At 41.2% G+C, this 3,095-nt stretch overlaps 1 gene segment (V, D, J or C); it reads left to right on the top strand.

Moving 5' to 3' along the window:
• Nucleotides 1-1,228: 1,228 nt before the first annotated feature.
• On the top strand, nucleotides 1,229-1,954 carry LOC136118428 (T cell receptor alpha variable 8-4-like). The segment is given in 2 exon segments: nucleotides 1,229-1,492; nucleotides 1,608-1,954. Coding segments are annotated over 2 exon segments (611 nt in total).
• Nucleotides 1,955-3,095: the final 1,141 nt, after the last annotated feature.

The raw sequence follows: 3,095 nt of genomic DNA, 5'->3' as shown, positions 1-3,095 counted from the left end.
TCAGTAGATCTGCCTACAGCTTGACCACAGTTTACTTTTGACAAGTGCACTGATTAATGAGAGCTGGTTTGTGAAGCTGGTTTATATGAGTGGGTTGGAAACCTTCCACTGCGGGAACACTTGAAGATACTTCGACTTCATTATATCCCTCAAGCCAACACAGGGCTATGTTTCCCACTCTTACACCTGGTTCTTACTTAAACCATCGTCCCAGGAGGACAATGTGCCCCCATCTAAGCATATGTATCAACACAGCCATACAGAAGTTTGTCTCCATATATTCGTGGTTTTTAACATCAATTGTAAATAAAATGGTGTGTGAAAATTCTGTATGTTTTTTTAACGTATCATTTCTATACTTTACGATATCTCCTTTGGCTCTCTTCGCTCTGAGTACAGCTTACCCAGGACCTTTGATGAGTCATGGTAGATTACCGTAAAGACAACTCATATCATTAAATGAATCTTCCTCAACTTTCTGCTTTCCACATGAAACATTCCTGCTTTTACACATATAATTCACTTTCCCTCCCCTAAAAATAAAAAAGATATCTTCCTTTATAATAGTGTGCCTCTGGCTAAACGCTTCACCCACTCCATTCACTTTGACTTCTCTGGCACCTCAGCCCACTGATCGTCCAAACTCTATGGTCTGGTTCCTCAGGACTTTCTTGCTACTGATTTCTTCCCATCATTTAAACTATTCAAGCATGCTCCTCTTAAAAAATATTTAATTTTCCTCCAAACTCATACATGCCTCTCCTGTAACCAAACTATTTTTTCTCAGAAATACCAATGATCTCTTTATTATTAAATCCAAAAGGTATTTTTTACCTCCTTCATCTAGACAAGTGTTTCTCAAATTCTAATGTGCGCAGGAATCTTATTAAAATGCAGATTCTGACTCAGGAAGTCTGCGTAGGGCCTGAGCTTCTGCATTCAGAATAGCTCCCCGGTGATGCAGATGCTACTCACCTGCAGACCACATTCAGAGCAGCCACGTTCTGCAGTGCTTGCCACTCCTTTCAGAGACTTTTGTGTTCCTGGCAGGAAGGAGGTGAGGAAGGTTCACAAAAGTTGTGAACTGGTCTTTGTTTCTCTATCTGACCAATAGAGGGGGCTGTTGTGTAAACTGGAAATGGTTTTTCTACATTAAGATCAGAATAATCTCACAAAAACCTTCCTTCCCTACAGTTTAAAGAGACGTTCTGACACCACTTTTTGCACAATGACATGTACAGCATCTCAGACGCCAGAGGCACGCAGTTTTGTTAAGACAGCCTGTCTCCCAACACACCTTACGACGCCCATCAGAAGAAGAAATCTAAATCCTGTGTCATTCCTTCTGAACCTCACAGCAACCTGGCTTCAAGTCCACCAGTCATCAGACTTTTCTTTGTGGAGAATCTCCCAGAAAGGAGCTCACTGCCTCCTCAGTGCTCCACCATGACCTTGGTGTTCACCTTGATGCTTGAGGTGCTCCTGTTCCTGAGTGAGTACTGTTCCATTTTACTCTCTTGTCCACACATGGAACATTGCTTTGGACTGACTTTGAATAGAGACTTTTTGTTCCGACTGAGTTCACTGATTCAGCATTGATGTTTCAGAAGGAGCCGGAGCCCAGTCGGTGAATCAGCCTGATGGTCACATCACTGTCTCTGAAGGAGCCCATCTGGAGCTGAGGTGCAACTACTCATCTTCTGTTTCGTTCTATCTCTTCTGGTACGTGCAGTATCCCAATCAAGGACTCCAGCTTCTCCTGAAGTACACATCTGGAAACAGCCTTGTCTCAGGTATCAAAGGTTTTGAGGCTGAGTTTAGGAGGAGTGAGAAGACCTTCCACCTGAGGAAAACATCAGCCCATTGGAAAGACTCGGCCAAGTACTTCTGTGCTCTGAGTGACACAGTGACTAAGACTACAGTGGGAGCTGAACACAGATCTCCTGAGACATAGTAGCTTAAAAGACTCAGGGTCTCAGCCTATGTTATTCTCAGGATGTTGGCATGTTCTGTGAAGGCAAACAGTACAGAGAATACAGAATCCTGAAAGTGTTTGGTTCCCATGGGCATCTTAGATTTCTTTTCTCTTCCTTTTTTCTTTTGCAAAGGAAAGACTATTGGTTTCTTAATTTCAGTGCTCTCAGTGGTCTTGAGGCTGGTGGGTGGTTTCTTGTCAGTGTCACCTGAGCAGGCTGTGCCTATACTGTACTGTTTTCTTCAGAGTAAGTTTTTATGTCATAAAAAGAAAACCCAATCTTAATATTCTTTTTCAAAATATAGTTGACAATTCCAAGGCATTTGTTCTCACTTATTTAGTTTGGTTCAAACAAATGGCATTCTGGTTGGAATCACATTGGAAACTGACATTTTAGGATATTATGTTTTCCTACCCAAGAATATTATATGCCTCTTCATTTATTCAGGTCTTGTTTTAGTCCTTTAAAAGTAAATTTTGCTTGCTTGTTTCTAGAGAAGTTGGAAAAAATGAAATGAATCATTGAATAAGTGGAGAGTTGATGTCTAGTATTCTGTGTCTGTTCCTCTCTCTGAACAGGGAAGAGAGCCAACAGAAAGTGGAGCAGCATCCCCAGTCCACAAGTGCCAGGAGGGAGAGGTTTCTATTTTTAACACAGTCACACACGCAGCAAGAGTGAGAGTTCCAACCATTAAGAAGAACGTATCTCTGTGCAGGTCATAGGCTCAGACTCCACCTTCTGCTCTGTAATCATGGGGACCCCGCCCACATTCAGTCTGTTCACAACCCCACAGAAGGAGGCACTCACTTTCATAGAATTCATACCTGAGGTTGTTCTGTTTCCTCCTTTCTGCACACTTCGTTAGGCAATATAAAAATATTTTACGAATGATGCTTGTACACAAAGAGCTTACTACCTAACAGTAATAGGAATATCTCTCTCATTAGACTTAAGCTTTATGAAGATATCAATTTTTTTTTTACCAATAAGCATTCACCGAACTATGGTTGAAAGAATGAATGGCTGATAATATTTATACCCATATATAAAGGCAAATTTATAGCCAATGGTTAGAATTTGTATGGAAACTAATTTCATCTCCCTATAAGGAAAAATGAA

The sequence above is a fragment of the Phocoena phocoena genome, chromosome 2 (genome assembly GCF_963924675.1).
Source record: "Phocoena phocoena chromosome 2, mPhoPho1.1, whole genome shotgun sequence".
In the NCBI taxonomy this organism is placed as follows: Eukaryota; Metazoa; Chordata; class Mammalia; order Artiodactyla; family Phocoenidae; genus Phocoena; species Phocoena phocoena.
The sequence above is the reverse complement of the archived record's forward strand: the minus strand, read 5'-3'. Positions and strand labels throughout refer to the sequence as shown.